The following is a 19,243-nucleotide window of genomic DNA, read 5'->3' as shown; positions in this document are numbered from 1 at the left end:
TCGCTAACCACTGCGCCACGACGGGAACTCCTGGTCATTCCTTTGTATCCAAATTTACCTTTTTTCTTTCTTTCTTTTCACTTTTATTTATTTGTTTGTTTGTTTTTAGGGCCGCATCCGCAGGCATATGGAAGTTCCTGGGCTAGGGGTCAAATAAGAGCTGCAACTGCCGCCTACAGCACAGCTCCAGCAACACAGGTTCTGAGCTGCGTCTGTGACCTACACCACAGGCCATGGCAATGCCAGTTCCTTAACCCACTGAGCGAGGCTAGTGATCCAATCCACATCCTCATGGATGCTAGTCAGGTCCCTTACCACTGAGCCAGGGCGGGAACCCCTGTCTCCAAATTTTCTAATGCTTTCACTAGTCCATAGCAAGACAGACACCGAAACAGGTCACAAAGCACCCTGCTCTTCAAGGGATAAGGATAATTACTATATAGCTCTACTATATTATATTATAGTTGAGCACAGGCTTGACTACCTGTTTTGGGGAAGCTCTGGCTCTCCGAAAAGTTAACCTTGGTGTGTCACTTCATTAGAAGCTCTCCCTAGTGTTTCAAACAAGGCAGAAGGATTTTTTTTTTTTTAAGGGCCATACCCATGGCATATGGAAGTTCCCAGGTTAGGGGTCAAATTGGACCTACAGCTGCCAGCTTATGCCACAGGCATGGCAATGCAGGATCCAAGCCATGTCTGCAACTTACACCATAGGTCATGGCAACACCAGATCCCTAACCCACTGAGCGAGGCCAGGGATCAAATGGATCCTCATGGATACCAGTCTGATTCATTTCCACTGGACCACAATGGGAACTCCCAGGATTTTTTTTTAACACGTTCAACAGCCAACTTCTTTATCAAAAGGACCCGAAGAATCAAATGCCAGTGCCAAGAGATAGTGTGAGGTTTGTTATCAGAATAGAGTCCAGCAGTAGATGCTCCTATTTCAAAACCAACCTAGAAGTGCTTTTGTCTTCTAGTTTCATTGGGATATAACTGACATACGGCACCATATAAGTTTAAGGTGTACAGCATAATGATTTGACTTACATACATCATAAAATGATTACAATAAGTTTAGTGAACCCTTCACCTCATATAGAAAATTAAATAGAAAATATTTTTCCTTATAATAAGATCTCTTAGGATTTATTCTCTTTCTTTCATATGTAACCCAGTGCAGTGTTAATTATATTTATCATGTTGTACCTTATATCCCTAGTACTTATCTTGTAACTGCAAGTTTGTACCTTCTTTTCATCCAATCCCCTCTTCCCTCCACCCTGATTCTGGTAGCCACAAATCTGATCTCTTTTTTTAATGAGTTTGTTTATTTTTTGAAGTATAAGTGACCTACAACCCTATTAGTTCCTGTTTCACAATATGAAGTTTCAGTATTTCTACACATTTCTTTCTTTCTTTTTTTTTTTTTTTTTGGTCTTTTTAGTGCCGCACTTGCGGCACATGGAAGTTCCCAGGCTGAGGGCCCTGAGCCACAAGGGGAACTCGAGTATACCTATACATTTAAAAACGATCACCATGAGAAGTCTAGTTACCATAACCTAGAAGTGGGCTGTAGATGAGGAAAACAGCTGAGATCCTAACAACACAGAGAGAGGTCAAGACCTCCCTTATGCAAGAACTATCCAGAGTCCAAGATGACAATGTCAGCAGCCATAAGATGTTTCTGACATATCTGGTCCTGTACTACACATTCTTGTTTTAAAGCTTTTCTGAGGTAGCAACACAGCTCTAAAAAATTGATAGGCTTAAATCTATGTTGCGATTCTGACCTATTGTATCTATGCTTTAAGTGAATGTCTTAAGTGAATGTCTTTCATTTATATAACCATTAAAATAAAATTTAGAGGCGTTCCTTTGTGGCTCAGTGGGTTAAGGATCTGGCAGTTGTCACTGCTGTATCGTTGGTTACAGTTTTGGGGTGGGTTCAGTCCTTGGCCTGGGAACTTCCCCAGGCCATGGGTACCACCACAAAATTTAAAAATTTAGGGAGTTCCCATCGTGGCTCAGCGGTAATGAACCCGACTAGTATCCATGAGGACACAGGTTTGATCCCTGGCCTCGCTCAGTGAGTCAGGGATCCAGGGTTGCTATGAGCTGTGGTGTAGGTCACAGGCATGGCTTGGATCCAATGTTGTTGTGGTTGTGGTGTAGGCTGGCAGCTATAGCTCCGATTTGACCCCTAGCCTGGGAACGTCCATATGCCTGTGGGTGTGGCCCTAAAAAGTCAAAAATAAAACAAAATAAAAATTTAGAATAGATGATTCTTTTTTGTTTGTTTTTTGTCTTTTAGGGCCACACCTGTGGCATATGGAGGTTCCCAGGCTAGGGGTCTAATCGGGGCTGTTGCTACCGGCCTAGCCACAGCAAAGTCCAAGCCGCGTCTGCAACCTACACTACTGCTCACGGCAATGCCGGATCCTTAACCCAGTGAGTGAAGCCAGGGATCAAACCTACAACCTCATGGTACCTAGTCGGATTCGTTTCCGCTGCACCACAACTGGGAACTCCTAGAATAGATGACTCTAATGTTGCCTCCTAGGGGGCTCTGCTCTGAGGAAGGAGGTGTTTGCCCCTAAAGCTCCTTTCAGCAGAAGGAAACATACTGTAGCTAGTGTCAGCTTATTCACTGCTGAAACAGAGGGAGGTGACTACTAAGGAGTCAGGGGAATGCAGTGCTTCAGCCTCCCCTGAGATGCCATGAGCTTTGCAAAAGTATTTAACAATATAAGGATATTAATACTTACTCTTTGCTTCAATGATTTGAGGAAGCTACCTTTTGGGGTTTTATTTCAATTCTTTGAGAGAATATTATATTTTGTTTGTTTGTTTTGTTTTTTAGGGCCACACCTGTGGCATGTGGAGGTTCCCAGGCTAGGGGTCAAACTGGAGCTAGAGCTGCCGGCCTACGCCACAGCCACAGCAACATGGGATCCAAGCCACATCTGTGACCTACACCACAGCTCATGGCAATGCCAGATCCTTAACCCACTTAGCGAGGCCAGGGATTGAACCCGCAACCTCATGGTTCGGATTTGTTTCTGTTGCACCCCAACGGGAACTCTGAGAATGTTAGATTTTTTTTTTTTAAATGCTAAGGATTTGTGTATATTTTGTTATTTTCATACATTCATGACTAAGAACTGACTTCGTTTCTATTTCCATAATTTCCTCATGTTTTATGCAATTTGCAAGGACAAAGTGAGTCATTCTCTTAAAACTATACATTTTAATCATGTTCTACTCCTTTCTATAATCTCCCATTCAGAGTCTCTTGAATCCCTTCAGAACTCCAACTCCAGAACCTCAACACTTTCCAACCTTTCTTTCACCTTGGCATTTGTATCACCAGATCTCTGGCTTCCCAGTTCCCTTTTCCAACTTCAGCCTTTTTTTCTAACTATTACGGGAAGCTTACACTTTGGAAAATGTACCTTCTTTCTGCAACCCAAGATTCATATTCTCTGTGAAGTCTTCCCTGATAAGCCTCACCTGGCTTTGTGTGGCCCCCCATTGCCCTAGGGGACCCCTAGTATCCATGATCACATGGTTCCCTCCCCAAGGTTTGAAATTTACTCTGCATGTGTGATAAGCTGGTTGATGTGTAATTGCATACATTCATTATTCTATTTCTCCTCCTGACTTATCTCTTCAACTAACCACCACCTCAAGGAAGGCATCCAGTGTCCTTAGAACATTTCAGTAAGCTCGATATAATGACCCAGTAGGTAAAGAAGGTGATACAGAGCATCACGGCAGATCAGAGAAATTACAGTGGTGAACTGGAAAAGGATGTCAAGAAGGTAGGTAAAGGAGTTCCTGCTGTGGTGCAGTGGGTTAAGAATCTGACTGCAGCGGCTCTGGTCGCTGTAGAGGTGTAGGTTCGATCTGGGCCTGGCGCAGCGCATTAAAGGATCTGCCGTGGTCACAACTGTGGCTTGGATTCAACCACTGGCCCAGGAATTTCCATATGCCTCAGGTGTGGCCATAAAAAAAGTTTTTAAAAAAGAAGGTAGGTAAAGATAGAAGAAAGACATTGCACATCATTGAGACCATTGGGGTCATACATGCTTGTAAGCTGGTGAACAGTGGCTCACTGCCCTGAGAAGTGTGCTAAAGTCTTCTAGGAACTAGGACACAGTGACCAACTCCGTAAAGGGAAGCTGGGATCTTTGTTCCAATTTCTAACTCCTTCATTGATTCACTGACTATCAGATGGTAAACAACCATCTTTATACCTCAGTTTCGGTATTTTTTTATTTTATTTTTTTGTCTTTTTAGGGCTGCACCTGCGGCATATGAAAGTTTCCGGGCTTGGAGTCGAATTGGAGCTGCAGGTGCTGGCCTACACCACGGCCACAGCAACGTTGGATCCTTAACCCTCTGAGCAAGGCCAGGGATTGAACCTGCATCCTCATGGATACTAGTCAGGTTTGTAACCCTCTGAGCCACAATGGAAACTCCCACTAGTTGGTTTCTTAGGTTTCTTAATCCACTGAGCCACAGTGGGAATTCCCTCAGTTTTAAATTTTATTTGCAAAATCGTTATTGTCTTTCTTTTTTTGGGGGCGGGGGAGTGGCATGCCCAAGGCTTGTGGAAGTTCCGGGCAAGGGACTGAATCCCACCAGAGCAGTGACAACCTTAACTGCTAGCCCACCGGGAACTCTGTATTTTCATATTTATATCCACCCTCTGGCTAATCTCATCTAGTTGGATAGCTTGAAATACTTCTTTCCTGAATTGAGAGTCATAGGTCTACCCACCCACTCTATGTCTTCACTCGAACTATGTGCTATGCATCTCATACTTAAGACATAAGCAAATTCTTGAGTCTCATCCCCTAAGCTGGCTCCACCATACTTCAGTATATGGCAATTCTATGCTTCCAAAAACCTCACTGAGACTTATCCCTGGAGTTCCATTGGGGTGCAGCGGAAACGAATCCGACTAAGAATCATGTTTTGGGTTCGATCCCTGGCCTTAAGGATCCTGCATTGCTGTGGCCGTGGCATAGGCTGGCAGCTGTAGCTCCAACTAGACCCCCTAGCCTGGTAGCCTGGGAACCTCCATATGTCGTGGGTGTGGCCCTAAAAAGAAAAAAAAAAAAAAAAGACTTAGCCCTCACAACTCATATCCAATCGATCAGCATTTTGCTGGTTCTACCTTCAAAACATATCTAGAACACAGCTGCTTCCCACCACCTCCACAGACACGTTCTTGGTCTAAGCCAACATAATCATATACCTGGGTTATTACAACAGCCTCTTAACTATTCCCTTGCTTCCATCCTCAATCCCCCAATAGTCTACTGTCTACACAGAAGGTAGCTTGATCACTTAAAAAGGAAAGTCATATCAAGGCACACTTCGGCTTAAAACCCTCCACTGAATACTCATCACATTCTAAATAAAATCCAAATTGACACAACATTGTAAATCAACTTTAATCTCTTTGATTAAATATCTTTTAATCAATGTACTTTAATCTCTTTGATCTCACCTGCTAACACCCTCTTATTTATCAGCTCCAGCCATAAGAAGTTCCTTACTGTTCCTAGAATACTGCCTAGAATTCTTGATCTAATTAGCATTCGATTCCCACCTTCACTTTCTAGTCACCAACCATGCTTTATTTTTCTAAACAGCACCTATTATCACACACACATTTTTTTTATTTTTTGCTTTTTAGAGCTGCACAAATGGCTTGTGGAGGTTCCCAGGCTAGGGGTAAAATTGGAGCTACAGCTGCTGGCCTGTGCCACAGCAACACAGGATCAGAGCCAAGTCTGGGACCTACACCACAGCTTACGGCAACACCAGATCCTTCACCCACTGAGTGAGGCCCGGGATCAAACTGAAACCTCATGGTTACTAGTCAGGTTCATTCCCACTGTGCCACAATGGGAATTCCTCATATATATATTTTTGCTTTGTCCCACTAGAATGCAAACATCATAAGAACATATATGTGGTCTGTTCTGTTCATGGCTTTCCCCCAACACTTGGAATAATGTTCCTACATGCAACAATAATCTCGAGGTATGAAATTCACAGGATTTTTCATTTCATTAAAAACAAACAAGTCAACAAACAGCTATTTTAGTTGCTCAGACACACAATCTTAAAATAACAAAAATACTTTTAGAATGAAGCTAGATTCCACAACATCCATAAGGAATTTCAACTGAGGAAATTGTGAATGACAATGTTCACACATGCAGGCCTTTTGGATGCATCAGACTCACAAGCATGTGGTGAGGATCATGTGCCCAATTAAGTGAATATCTTGTCAGATATGCACCAGCTCATAAACAGATGATGACCCAGGGCAGACCGTCCCATGACTCCTGGAAGAAGAAAGGAATGACGTTCCTGGAGAACCTGAAGGCGGACGCTCAGGCAGGAGACACTCACACAACCCAGGCTGTAACTGTTGAACCCCAAAGCTGAGTGCTGAAGAAACCCGCTTCATGCCCAGCTGTCAGAGGAATTTTCTGAATCTGTCACCTCTGACTACTCCACCAGTTAAGATTAAGGGGTTTCTTTGTGATCAGCGTGATGTTACACCCCTCAAATGCATATTTATGATACCTTTTCTTAAATGTTTATTCAGACACTATTCGTGAATAAAGCAAGGAAATGGGATTTGTTTAAAAACTCCATTTCCAGGTCCAATGCAACCTGTTATGGCTGTCCCCAATAATGAACCCCCCGGGGTTGTCATCAGTATCCCTCCCCATACAGTTTCCTCAAACTAGTCATACACCCCAGATTGAGCCCCCAACCTGGGAATTTCCTGGTGGCCTAGGGGTTAGGGATCCGGCGCTGTCGCTGCCGTGGCTCAGGTTGGATCCCTGGCCTTGGCTGGGAACTTCCGCATGCCGTGGGCGTGGCCAAAAAAATAAACAAAAAACCTCTCAATTTAGCCCAACCCGTTACCACTCTACACAATACCCCTCAGACTGTCAATGCCCTAAACAGACCCCCTGCCATCAGCAGCCACCAAAGACCCCTCTTCAGTCATTGATATTCTAAAATTCCCCTCTTGTCACCAACGCCCCGGTCGGACTTCTCTAACACTCCCAAGAGCCCTGTCGTATCAGCCAGACCTCCACACATCCCTTCCCGTTACCAACGTCCACCGAAACCCCGCTCCTGTTACCAATTCCTGAATATCCCCTTCCCAGTCATCAACTTCCCTTACAGACACCCCAATCGTCAACGTCACCACGCCAACTCCTCCCGCGGCCCCTCGCGGTACCCACTCCTTCCTTGCGCCCGCCCCACGCCTCCTGGCCCGACGCCCTGTGAAGCGGCGCCGGAAGCCCCGCCCCCGGCCGGTTGCTAGGCTCCAGCGGCCGGAAGTCCCGCCTGCCGTGTAGTCACCACCGCCGCCGCCGCCGTCGTTGTTGTTGTGGTTGGTGCGCTGAGCTCCGCGGCTCCGAGAGCCGGCTGCGTCCTTTCCCCGCTGTCGCCATGAAGTGGATGTTCAAGGAGGACCACTCGCTGGGTAAGCGCTCGGCGTTTGGCCTGCCCGTGGAGGCTGGGGCGGCGGGTGGGCCCCCTCCCCCACTCGGGCCGCCCTAGGCTGGGCCGGGTGGGGCGGATGCCGCCCTCTGAGCTCTGGTCGCCGAGGCCCCAGCACCCTGGGCGGCTGCCTACGGATTCCTCGCCGCCCTCCGCGGGCCCCGCCAGAGCCAGGGGACCGAGGACCGAGGTCGCTGGGACACCCGAACGAGGGCCGGGGGCGTGCACAGGTCACGGGGGTGGGGTGGGGTGGAGGAGGGGCGAGGGACCCGGGAGGCCGGTGAGCCGGCGCGACCGTCAGCCGGGTGTGTTTTTCTCATAGAACACAGATGCGTGGAATCTGCGAAGATCCGAGCGAAATATCCCGACCGGGTTCCGGTGAGTGAACTCCCCGCCCCCTCACCTCGCTGTCACCCCTGCCGTCTTGGACCCATGATAGGGCCCCTGGCCATTCAACAGTTGATAAGTTTAGATTCCAGTCGGGTTAGAGTAGTTGACGGGGCCTGACGGCTTAGGGACCCTCGGGCGGCGGCTTGAGGGGCTTGAGTTGGTGCTGTTCAGGATGCCTCAGTGCTGAATCTCCGGAACTAGGCCAGCGAGCTGTCTGCAGCCTCAGGGCTCCCTCGCCAATTATGTAAGAAACGATGTTCTAGGACAGGGCAACAGGTCACAGCCACTTTGGGGAATAGTGGTGGAGGGAGTCTTTCACTTTGGTTTTGGAAGGGATACTTTAGCCTTAGGACATTCATCTTTAACTTTGAGCCTCCGACTTTACCTGACTTCTCCTTCCCTTTTCTCACCCTGACCCTGTCATCCTTTCCTGACCAAAAAAAATCTGAGGAGCCCCGTCCAGTGCCTTCCTTGTAATCAATAAAACGTATCCTATATTTCTTCCGTGTTAGGGCACATAGTTTCTTTAGTCCTTTTTGTTTTTTGTCTTTTTAGTGCTGCACCCATGGCATATGGAGGTTCCCAGGCTAGGGGTCCAATCAGAGCTGTTGCTGCTGGCCTACACCACAGTCACAGCAACTCCAGATCTGAGCCGTGTCTGTGACCTACACCACAACTCATGGCAACGCTGGATCCTTAACCTTCTGAGCAAGGCCAGGGATCGAACCTGAAACCTCGTTGTTCCTAGTCGGGTTGTTTCCGCTGTGCCACGATGGGAACTCCCTGATTGGTTTTTAAAGGACATCGGGTCTGTTATTTTTTTTTTTTTATCTTTTTGCTATTTCTTGGGCCGCTCCCACGGGATATGGAGGTTCCCAGGCTAGGGGTCAAATCGGAGCTGTAGCTACTGGCCTACGCCAGAGCCACAGCAACGTGGGATCCGGGCTGCGTCTGCAACCTACACCACAGCTCACGGCAACGCCGGATCGTTAACCCACTGAGCAAGGGCAGGGACGGAACCGCAACCTCATGGTTCCTAGTCGGATTTGTCAACCACTGCGCCACGACGGGAACTCCCGGGTCTGTTATTGTAGCTCATGACTTGTAAACAGTTCCTCTGGGGAGAGAGCAAGAGGGGTAAATTTGAAACGTAGTTCAGAGAGAAGCAACAGGCCAAATGAAGAGCTTGGTTCTTGGCTGGCTGGGATTGCCAGTCCATCCCATTAGTCCGTCCATTCTCATTTCCAGTGTTCCTTGGGATCTTATTCCCCTGTAGTGTGGGTCCACTTTGGGGTCCTGAAGTAACAGGTTGTAGAGGAAACTCTCACCAGATAGTATCCAGTCTGCCCAGACAAGATGTTGCAAAGCTTTTTTGTGAGGGCTGTGTTTATTTCATGCATGCTGAGATCAGGGATGAGAAAGAAAGTAATTGACCACAGAAAGGCACTTACCTTTCCCCGTAACACATTTATATCAATTCTTAAGTGTGTGGTTTTTTTAAGTCGAATGTATTTTCTCATGTTTCACAGTTTCCCACCCATCTCCCTGACCACACATTGTTCATCAGCTCTCCAGGAATGCTGGGCCAGAGCCTCACTCTAGAAATCCAGTCCCGACCTTTCTCTGCTTTTGCAGGTGATCGTGGAAAAAGTCTCAGGCTCTCAGATTGTTGACATTGACAAACGGAAATACCTGGTTCCATCTGACATCACTGTGGCTCAGTTCATGTGGATTATCAGGAAAAGGATCCAGCTTCCTTCTGAAAAGGCAATCTTCCTGTTTGTGGATAAGACAGTCCCACAGTCCAGGTGAGAGGTGTTTACTGTGTTGGCCATCTGCTTGGTTGCTTGCAGAACTCAAAACTTTGGAGGACTGAAAGCTCTTAGGGGTCTTGACTGGAAATACGGATTTTGTGTTCCCTGACCTCAGGAGTTCAAGGAAGAGTTGCAATAGATGGGTGTATACTTTGGGTTAAGACAATAGAATAAGGCCTGGACTTCAAACAAACAAACAAACAAACAAAAGATGAGATTCAGCCTCAGGCGCCCAAGAATCCTTTAAAACAGTTAGGACGTATTTTGGCTTTAGCCATTTTTAGAACTGAAGCCTGAAATGAGGTTTTCTCCAAATGATCCATGAAATAAGTTCTTCCCCAGGAGCTTGTGGGCCCTGCTGAGGCTCAGTTTCAGTCAATCACCCTGCCTGCTTGCTCGCTCTCCAGGCTCAGCTCTGGCCGTGGTGAGAGTGCACTGAGAGCAGTGGCCTGATCCTCAAGTACACGGAAATGGCTGCTGGCCAGCACAGGGCTCTGAGGTCTCTTTACAGCCTTTCACCTCCCTTGGTTATCACTTACTCTGACTGTAAGAGGAACCCCCCCTTTGCTCTTGCTGTTGTGCTGCCTGGAAGCAATCTTTGGGATAACCTGGGGCCTGAATCTAGGCAGAGCCTTTACAATTCCCTTCTTGTAGGTAGTTGACAGCCCAGCTTTAGTCCACTGTGGCAAGAGGAAAAATTTTCGGCATAGTCTGTATCCCTGGTCAGTCCTTTCCTGTTACTGTTTTGAGTGCTTCTAGGCCCCGAGCCAGATGTTGGCCCCTCTCCTGCCAGAGTGACTTTGTGGCTGCATCTCGTCTTGGTAACCCAAACTAAGTTTCATTTGTTACCCCTGAAAAGTAGTACTTATAAAGCTAAGGCTTTAGGAAGCTCTGGGAACTAGCTCAATGTGGCCGAAATAGGTTTCTTTTGAAAATCCTTGAAAGCTCCAGAAAAGGCCCAAGTCAAACTCTAGTCCTTTTTCTGTGAAAGGTAGGAAACTCTGTCTACTTTTTGGTCTGATTTTCTCTTTCCCAGTCTCTACCGCCTCCACTTCCTGGTGTTTGACAGAGGTTAGGGGAGAGTAGAAGGGTCTTCCCTTAGGCCAAGGTTCTGCCTGAGGAGACAGGCCAGGCCCTGCCTAATTGGTGCCATTGGTCTGCTTACAGCTCTAGCTGAGGAAGCTGCAGTGTTGCCAGGGTGATCTTGTCACCCCGTTGGGCTCTCCCGGCCTTCCTTGCCAGGCCTCTGGGTGCACTCATCATCAGGGGAGGCTGGTGAAGCCCTGGGCATCTGTGGGTACTCTCCCCATCCCTCGTGGAGGTGGCAGAGGTAAATCTTCATTCACAGCACGTGCGTCCTCTGCAGATCTTTGGTAGCCCTGTGTGTTCTCCTTCTTGGAGGTGGCTTCTAGTGGGAGGAAATGGGTGACTAGGACCTATGGTATTGAGTTTTATTTTCCTTGATTCTGATCCTCAAGTATGTCTTGAAGGAAACAAGCAGGCTTTCAGAGACATGGAGATTGTGTTAACCTAGCAATTAAAATGGCTGCAGCTTTTAACTAATGCCCTCTCCCCCATTATCCCTGAGATATAAATAGAACTGGAAATAAAAAGTGATTCTCAGGGCAGCAAAGACTGCTTCAGGGCCATTTTCTCTTTAAAGTTATGTTTGCCTCTCCAACCTGATCAGAATCCTCCCTAAAACAGATTTGCCAGTGCAAGTCACTCACTAACTGGGCTCTCTGCCCAGGCCCTTCAGCGCTTTTGGCCTCAGTTAATGACTTCCTGCCTTGCATTTAAGGCAGCAGTTCTTTGTTTGGGGGTTTAATTCTTAAAAACAAATTTGTTTATAAACAAAAGAGGCATGTGACATCATTGGGCTTTAGGCACCTGCTAATCACCTGACGGCTGCATACACAGAATTGCCAGTCTCCTTCCTAAATGGGTGTTTGACTCAGCTTCGCTATTTTCTCCCCAAGGCAGCACAGCGTAGCAGCCTCTTCCTTAGCACTTTGCAGCCTCCTTAGGGAAGCATGGGCTTCCCTTAACCTTCAGCCAGTGCTTGCAGCCTTTCAAGAGTGGCTGGGGAAATCAGAGCTGAGAAAGGATGAGCCCTCCTCCATCCCACGACAGACAGATCTGCACAAGGATTGCTTATGTGTGAGGCTGAGTGAAATTAACTTCAGTTATTACTGCCTTGGAGCAGAACTTTGGGAGAGTGTGCGACCATAGTATAAAATAATGTGGTTCTTGTTTGAGTAGTTTTGTTTTTGTTTTTGTTTTGACTAAGAGTAGTTAGGATTAGGAGTTCCCATCATGGCTCAGAGGAAACAAATCTGACTAGTATCCATGAGGACACAGGTTTGATCCCTGGCCTCACTTAGTGGGTTAAGGATCTGGCATTGCCGTGAGCTGTGGTGTAGGTCACAGATGCAGCTCGGATCTGGTATTGCTGTGGCTGTGGTGTAGGCTGGCAGCTATAGCTCCAATTCCACCCCTAGCTTGGGAACCTCCATATGCCGCGGGTGTGACCCTAAAAAGACAGAAAACAAACAAAAAAGAGTAGTTAGTATTAAATACTGATTCTAGAATAGAGACAGAAGCAAGTCCCTAAGAGTTTTACTTTCTACATTTTGAATTCTGTTTCTTTAAATACTGCCTTTTCCTGTTTGGCATTGAAAGTTGAATTCTCTGCCTAGGTATCTGCATCCAGAATCAGGCCAAAAACAAAAGGAAGACTATGCATTGGTGCAGACAGGACTTGAGAAAGAACATGAGTGTTCAATCTTCCCAGTCACGGCATTAGAGGGGAACCCAGACCTGGCAGTGGTGCCTGCCTTTTGGTCTTTGTTTAGACCACAGACAGGAGTCTTGTTAATCCCCTGTTTAAAATAGAAACAAGAGTATGTTGTTAAATAAAATATATCTAAGATGTTATAATGTGGGAATGTTACATTGTTTAAGATTTAGTTGTTCCCGGCTCTTAAAGAGATACCAAGTAAAAGAAGTTGTGGTGTCTTACAGTCCTTTCAAACTTTTTTAAGAAATGTGCTTACATTAAGCACTTTTGATCATTTCTGGGTGAAAATAGCTCCTCAAGAACAGGGTTTATTTCAGCAGTGGGACAGACTTTATATCAGAGAAAAATCTGATAAAAGGAATAAGCAATTGTTAATTTTTATATTTTAGAATCTTGGAGAGCCTTTAGGGCCATGTTAACTTTCAGTTTGAGGCTAGCACTTTTGTAGGATCCACGCCAGTGGTAACTGTCCTCCCACCTCATGGCACCCACCCTCTCCCTGCTGGAAAAGAAATAAATCCAGGTCCAGTGGAAGCACGTGGGTGCCAGAGCAGATGGGTGGCCAGGTGTGCTCATCAGTCCAGCCAACTCGTGAGTCAGGCTGGGTCCCACAGCCTCCATGACCTGACCTTGGCCGGGGCCCAGGGGAGGCTGGGCAAGGATTGGGCATCCATACAGTTCTAGGTCAGCATCCCCCAATTCATAGACTGTTGAATAGCTTAAAGTTTGCTGTCAGCAGTATGGCCATTTCTGGTTGTGGATCCTTCTGAAAAGTGCCTCCATTATTGGTGAGTTTGTGTGGAACTGTTTGATCTTGAATGGGGGGGGGGGACAGAGTTTTAGGGAGCAGTTTAGGTTCATTTCACTCAGTGCCTCAGGGCCCCACCACACCTCAGCTTGGCTCCATGCTTTCAATCTGCCATTGGCTTTTCCCATTTCTTTCCTTATCAGACTCAGCTTGGAGGTGGCAGTCCCTGGGACTCAGCAGCATTCTTCTTGGATAAATGCGTGTAATACTTGATGCCACAGTGGCAGCATTAGTGTCGGGGACTAGGGGCCAGCTTTGGTGTCTGAAGCAGCCAGTAACTTCGACGGGAAGCCTTGGGGTTGCAGTACTGTTTGTGAGTTGTTGGGGGGTCCAGCTTAGCCTGATGGATGTGTTAGAGTTCCCCCTGTGCGTTCAGATCCTCTGGCATGCCAGCTGTGGCCTGCCTGATGCCGTGTTGCTGGGTCTCTGTGAATTCTGAGAGGGGAGCCTGTCTTTTCCGAGGATTTATGGAACATGTCCTAAAGGGACATGCAGGCCTCCTGTTGCATGCTGCTTGCTGAAAAGGGACATGTTTACATGTTTTGCATCCCTGCCCTTCCACTTGGTTATTCTTTTAATGAGACTTTTTTTTTTTCTTTTCTCTTTTTAAGGCTGCATCTGCAGCATATGGAAGTTCCCATTCCCAGGCTAGGGGTTGAATTGGAGCCACAGCTGCCCACCTGTGCCACAGTCACAGGAACTTGGGATCCGAGCTGCGTCTGGGACCTACACCACAGCTCGCGATGCCACCAGATCCCCAACCCACTGAGTGAGGCCAGGGATCAAACCCTTGTCTTCTTTTTTTTTTTTTTTTTTCAGTTTTATTTTATTATATTTTATTTCATTTTTTTAATTACTCAAATGAATTTATCACATCTGTATCAAACCCTTGTCTTCATGGTTAGTAGTTGGATTTGTTTCTGCTGTGCCACAACAGTAACTCCTAATGGGGTTTATTTTAAAACTATATTTGTAGCCCAGCTCTGTTTGATGCCAGGCTATGATTCAGACTCTGAGTGTGTGTGGCCTGATCCCACAAGTGCTGTTTTGGAATCATACTGTACAGAGGGCAGCTAGAGAAGCCTCGGGATCAGGCTTCCAGTCACGGGCTGCTGATGGGGCATTTAGCTCCCGGTGTTGAGCATTGTCAGTTTTCAGGTTCCTGCCCAAGAGCATAAGGACACAGTGCTACTGCCAACTCGTTTCCACATGACGCTGCGTGGCAGAGAAAAGGAGCGCGGTGAGAGGACTCTTCAAGTCGTTAGGCACGGCCACCTAGTTGTCAAATCACAGGATCTGAAGGAGCGAGCGCTGAGGCCTGCTGCTCACTGTGATAGAGGCTGGCAGCAGTGCCCTCGCCTGGGAACTTGTTAGAGATGGAGACTCTCGCTTGACCCTGACCGGCTGAATCTAAACAGGCACTTTAACCAGATGTCAGGTGATTCCCTCGGCATGTCTGTATGTGTGAGAGGCGCTGTCGTAAGGGAGCTCCACAGAAGGCACGAGGATGCCGACGTTAGGTCACTAGAACGGATCTCTCTAGCTGTGTATTTACTTGGAGGTAAGCATGTCTCCTAGCTCTGTGACCTGGGCAAATTATTTAACTTCTCTGTGCCTCACTAATATTATCTATACATTATGATTGTACTTGCCTCCTAAGACTGTTGTGAGGATCAAGAATTAATATATGTAGTGCACTTAACAGTGCTTGGCACAGAACTGTTTACTGTTGTAAGTAGAACCTTCACGATTGGCCTCTCTAGGTGCTAGGGCACTGTTAAATTTACAAACTCAGATTTTACTTAAAAGACAATAGACTCTAAAGATAGAAAGCATGATGATAGGCCTCCGTCCCCCCAGCTCCATCAGAGTCTCAGAGGCTGCCTTAGACAGTAGTGGTTCCACGGTCACGGTTCACTGTGGACAACATTCACAGAATCTGGGATTTGTAAAGCTCCTCAAGTATTTCTCGCTCAGCCACAGGATTTAGAGTCACTGCCTATGGGCTTCTAACCTGCTGGCAGAAGAGCATGACTTAGCCTGGCAGATGCAACCAAACTTGACATAGGCACCATCTGTGACTGCCTGTGAATTGCAGTCTCTACCAGGGCATTTCCAGCCACCAGGGTGAGTCTTCTTGACTCAGTTGCTTGTTCAAGCCCTTGCTCACTGCTGGCTCCTCACCCCACTTCCTGCCTTGTCAGTCATTCTGCTTCCTATTAAAGATGAGCATCTCAAAAAAAAAAAAAAAAAAAAGGATAGGGAAAGGGATTATTTTTTAAGTTGGCTGCACATGGAATCATCTTGGGCACTTTAAAACATACTCATGTCTGGGTCCCAACTCCAGAGAGTTTAACTGGTCTGCAGTGAGGTTTGGGCATGGAGATGTTTCTCAAGCTCCCCATTGTTTCTGATGTGCAGTTCATGCTGAGACTTACCCCTCCAGCTGTTCTCGAGGGCAGGGGTCCTCACACGTTCGAGAGCAGAACAGTTAAGAGTTTGCTGGTAGCCACAGGAAAGCGAAGAAAAATAGATGAAATGAATTTTAATAGTCTATTTTATCTCATATATCCAAAATGTCATCATTTCAACATGTAATCAAAAGTGAGATAGTTTACATTTTTTTCATACTAAGTTTTTGAAATCTTGTGTTTACACTTAGAGCACATTTTATTTTATTTATTTATTTGTCTTTTGTCTTTTTAGGGCCGCACCCACAGCATACGGAGGTTCCCAGGCTAGGGGTCTAATCCAAGCTGTTGCTGCCGGCCTACACCACAGCTCACGGCAACGCTGGATCCTCAACCCACTGAGCGAGGCCAAGGATCGAACTAGCAACCTCATGGTTGCTAGTCAGATTCATTTCCTCTGAGCCACGACGGGAACCTCCGCACATTGCATTTTAGATGAGCCACATTTCAGGTGCTGCACATAGTTGGTAGCTACTGCACCGGACAGGAGAAATACAGGATATTTCTATCTTAGCAGAAATTGCTAGTGCACAGCACTATATCAGGGAGTTCTTGCTTTACAAATCCCGGATTAAGAGAACCTCGCAGGAAGCATGGTTTTATTGTACAAGGTGCCAGTGACAGGCCATTTTGTATTCATACTCATCCTCTCCCACACAGTTACTAATTCTCATCTACCCACACAGCCAACAGGCTAAGCTTGAAAATGGGCAGGAACAGTAGGAAAGGAAAAACCTTCCCCCTTGATCAGCGGGGTCTGTATTGCTGTTCACACGGAGGTCCCACACAGCCCACGAGGAGCAAAGCACCCATGTGGCGCAGTCCTTGCTTCACCAGCTTGTGGCCTCTGACCCCCTCCGACCCCCCTGCTGGCCCTTGTCTTACTGAGTCCCCGCATTTAAACATCTGTTGTGACCTGTCTGGGCTAGTGACCTCTGATATCTCAAGTTGGCTCTCAGACCACTGTGTCATTGCTGGCTCAGGCTGACCCAACGACGCATGCTCTTGCTGACGCTGACGCTTAGCACACGTTTGCGCCTCCTGCTCTTTTCTAACAGTGCAGTCAGGTGGGGCTTGCCCAAGGCTCCGGGTGTTACTGGTCTTACCCTGGAGCCAGGACAGTTCAGTTTCCTGGCAGAGAACTAGATTAGGTCTCCTGTTTTACAGCTAAGGGAAAGCCACCTCTCCCACCCACACATTTAGTTTGAGCAATAGCTATTTCTGGAGTGTTCTTAGGAAGGCTGGGCAGGGCCTTTTTGGACCTCAGATACAGTCAGAGCTTTTTGCATTATGTGTGAGGAAAGTAACTCCCCCCTGATGATGCTGATGCAGCTCTGGGGGCACAGAGTTTCTGGCAGGGGGGCTCCCACAGGAACAAACCCACTTGTTCTCTCTCCTGTTAGGTATGAATTAGAAATCTTCAAATAGCCTTGAGATAGTACTAGCCAGCCCCATCTACCCTAGGAGCTAGAGCTGGCTTCTGAAGATTTACTTGGTGTGAGGGTCAGATGGCCTTGCCTGGGGACAGAAGGATGCAGAGTTGATTTTAGTCTTATCTACTGATGCCCAGAGGCCTAATTACTTTTATCATCTACCACCAAAGGTGTGATGGAAGGTAGCTAGTTTAAGTAGTGAAGTTCCTTATCCCCAGGCCACCTTTTTCCCAACACCTGGACTATGTAATCAAACCGAATTCTCAATGAATTCCCACTGTGGCTTGTCTCTGTAGAGGCTCCTGTTCAAACCCTGGCCCAACACAGTGGGTTAAGGATCCGGCGTTGCTGCAGCTGTGGTAGGTCACAGCTCCAGCTTGGATTCCATTCCTAGCCTGGGAACCTCCATATGCCACAGGGTGGCTGAAAAAGAAAAAAGCAAAAAAACCTAATTGTCATTGTTTTTTGTTTTTCTCTTTCAAGCCTCACTATGGGACAGCTTTACGAGAAGGAAAAAGATGAAGATGGATTCTTGTATGTGGCCTACAGTGGAGAGAACACGTTTGGCTTCTGAGGGCCAGTGCTGGGCTAGGTGCACCATTCCTGCTTGTGTATCTTGTAAATAGCTGGCCGTTTTCAGTTACTTTACCAGAATCTCTTCACATAGACCTGTTAGTGCATTTGTAACTGGATTTATTTCTTAATATATTGGAAGGTTTTGTTTCTTTAGACTAGTAAATTATCATACAGAGTTTTATTTTGAGTTTTTCTTTTTGTGCACTGTCCTCATGGCTGTACTCTCCAGGGAACTTGTTTCTCTGGGAATCTTAATTTAATGAAAATTTTCCCATATTGAAGTGAGGTAGGTGGGGAACTAAAGTGAAAGGGAGGGAGATGATGCATTTATTCTGGATTATGTTTGAAGTGTTAGATGGCTAAGTATTAAAAGCATTCAAATTAAATCCTTAGCAATCCGAACACTTGCTTCACTAGATTTTGCCAACCTCCAATCATGTTGGACTGAGCTAATCTGTTCCTCTTTCTGAAACTATTAAGGTAAATAATTAACAATAAAACTTATAAAGGCATTGCAGTGCGACCAAGTCCTTTATTCACCTCTTTGGACGAGTCAAGGAAGCAGCTCCTGTGTCTGCCAGGCCAGGAGGATGGTCTGTGGGGCCGACGGGCAGCACAGCCGAGTGCAGGAAGCAGTGGCCTGTGTCATGAGAAGGGTTTTTTTTTTTTAAAGTGGTTAATATATTCACATGGTTCAGCTATCAGGTCTCAATAAAAAGGTATACGTGAGAAGTCCTTCTCCCACTACTGTTTTCTGACTATGCAATCCTCCACCTTTTGGGAAACTACTTTTACTTTTGTTTCTTTTCAGAACTTATTTTTGGAAGTTCAATTAAAAATGAACATATGGGAGTTCCCGCCGTGGCTCAGTGATTAACGAATCTGACTAGGAACCAGGAGGTTGTGGGTTCAATCTCTGGCCTTGCTCAGTGGGTTAAGGATCTGGCGTTGCCATGAGCTGTGGTGTGCGGTGCAGACTTGGTTCGGATCCCTTGTTGCTGTGGCTGTGGCTGTGGCATAGGACAGCGGCTGGAGCTCCAATTCAACCCCCTATGCCGTGGGTGCGGCCCTAAAATGACAAAAAGACAAAAAAAAAAAATTATGGGGATTCCCTTCTGTGGCACAGTGGGTAAATATCTGGCATTGTCTTTCTGGTGGTGTGGGTTCAGTCCTCAGCCTGGCACAATGGGTTAAGGATCCAGCATTGCCACAGCTTCGGTGTAGTTGCAGCTTGGATTTGATCCCTGGCCCAGGAATTTCCATATGCTACAGGTGTGGCCAATAGGTCCTAATTGGTTTCTTGTTTTTCTTGCAAAGAAGACACATTTTATATGCCATGTCTGCTGCTTTTTTTCATTTACATATCCTGGAGATCTTTCCATATCAGTTTGTAGAAAGCC

At 46.7% G+C, this 19,243-nt stretch overlaps 1 protein-coding gene across 1 annotated transcript; it reads left to right on the top strand.

Annotated features, from left to right (window-relative positions):
* Positions 1 to 7,370: 7,370 nt before the first annotated feature.
* Positions 7,371 to 18,355, top strand: GABARAPL2 (GABA type A receptor associated protein like 2). The gene is made up of 4 exons (XM_047794053.1): positions 7,371 to 7,534; positions 7,874 to 7,929; positions 9,577 to 9,749; positions 17,751 to 18,355. The coding sequence occupies exons 1-4, from the start codon at positions 7,501 to 7,503 to the stop codon at positions 17,839 to 17,841; spliced, it is 354 nt and encodes a 117-aa protein (XP_047650009.1). The 5' UTR covers positions 7,371 to 7,500; the 3' UTR covers positions 17,842 to 18,355.
* Positions 18,356 to 19,243: the final 888 nt, after the last annotated feature.

Source organism: Phacochoerus africanus, chromosome 8 (assembly GCF_016906955.1).
Source record: "Phacochoerus africanus isolate WHEZ1 chromosome 8, ROS_Pafr_v1, whole genome shotgun sequence".
Lineage (NCBI taxonomy): Eukaryota > Metazoa > Chordata > Mammalia > Artiodactyla > Suidae > Phacochoerus > Phacochoerus africanus.
Note: the sequence above shows the minus strand (reverse complement) of the source record. Positions and strands in the feature narration are given on the sequence as shown.

What these genes read in the sequence shown, in the direction of transcription:
- GABARAPL2 (XM_047794053.1), top strand. Translation starts at nt 7,501, where the DNA reads ATGAAGTGGATGTTCAAGGAGGACCACTCGCTGG. An exon ending in CAAGGAGGACCACTCGCTGG is followed by an intron (nt 7,535 to 7,873) that starts GTAAGCGCTCGG and finishes TTTTTCTCATAG; the next exon opens with AACACAGATGCGTGGAATCT. An exon ending in AATATCCCGACCGGGTTCCG is followed by an intron (nt 7,930 to 9,576) that starts GTGAGTGAACTC and finishes CTGCTTTTGCAG; the next exon opens with GTGATCGTGGAAAAAGTCTC.